Here is a 1014-nt window from a genome sequence, read left to right as displayed (position 1 = left end):
CGCTGGCTGTGGGGAAGGTACAGAGGCAGGCTGGGCTGTTGCTGGGGTCCCAGATGCGCACGGTGCCATCAGCAGAGCAAGAGGCCAGGCGCTGGGAGGTGGGACTGAAGGCCAAGCCCCACACAGCATCCCCATGGCCCTCTAAAACATGGCTCAGGACACTGGGGTCTGGGCCAGTCCGGGAAGAAAATGGGCTGTGTTAGGACTGCAGGCTCCAAGACAGCTCTGAGCTACATTGTGAGCTAAGGAAGTCCTCAGGGGCTTTATACCCAAGCCTGGCTTCCAGCCACCCATGCTGAGGACCTGTAACCCATGGCTGCTCACACTGACTGACCACTAGATCTGGGCAGCATCATGCTCTGAAGCCCCCTTCAACTTCAAGAGCCAGGGACTTCCCTGTTCACTGCTGCCTCTGCAGGGGTCAGAAACCAGGAGTTCAATGATAGCTCCTGGTGTGCAGCACTCCCAGGCAGCACACCAGCAACCTCCTCAGCTGTGCAATTTTTGCTGCCTGAGCCTTGGGTAGGCCAGGCCCAGCCTGCTGTCTTCACAGCCTGTGCATGCAAAGCCCTGCCACTGCCTCCCTGCCACCAACTCAACACAGGTGGCCCTGGCCAAGACTGCTGACACCAACTGTGGTAGTTCCTCTGGCTGGGTCTGACTCCTTGACCCTGCACAGGGTAATTCACAGAGCTCTGGACTCTGCCATGAGGAGCAGCAGCACAGGGCCACGTGTGTGAGCACAGAGACGTCAGGGGTGGGGCATCAGATACAACTGCCTTGGCACGTGCTGCTCCCTGGTCTTGGTGGCCTGGCCTGCCATCAGTCATGCCCATCCTCCCCCCAGGCTGCACATACCCAGTGCCTGCAGTGGGGACATGAGGTGGGGGTGGGAGGGAACGCAAGGGGTCGTCCTCACCATAACCATCATAGGGATCCATGTTGAGGTCTGGAATCTTCCAGCTGTGAATGCGGGCATCAGCGCCGCCACTGTAGCAGTATTCACTGTTGCTG

The 1014-nt window shown here is 59.3% G+C and overlaps 1 protein-coding gene across 1 annotated transcript in view; it reads right to left on the bottom strand.

Moving 5' to 3' along the window:
* Strn4 (striatin 4) overlaps window positions 1–1014 on the bottom strand; it is a gene marked incomplete at its 5' end in the record, with an annotated part of 28325 nt that overhangs the window by 3168 nt on the left and 24143 nt on the right. The window contains 2 exons of the mRNA XM_012517595.2: window positions 4–168; window positions 920–1011. Coding sequence (XP_012373049.2) covers window positions 4–168; window positions 920–1011 — 257 coding nt within the window. The remainder of the gene's footprint in view (window positions 1–3; window positions 169–919; window positions 1012–1014) is intronic.

This window comes from Octodon degus, unplaced genomic scaffold (genome assembly GCF_000260255.1).
Source record: "Octodon degus isolate 3935 unplaced genomic scaffold, OctDeg1.0 scaffold00197, whole genome shotgun sequence".
Taxonomy (NCBI): domain Eukaryota; kingdom Metazoa; phylum Chordata; class Mammalia; order Rodentia; family Octodontidae; genus Octodon; species Octodon degus.
Note: the sequence above shows the minus strand (reverse complement) of the source record. Positions and strands in the feature narration are given on the sequence as shown.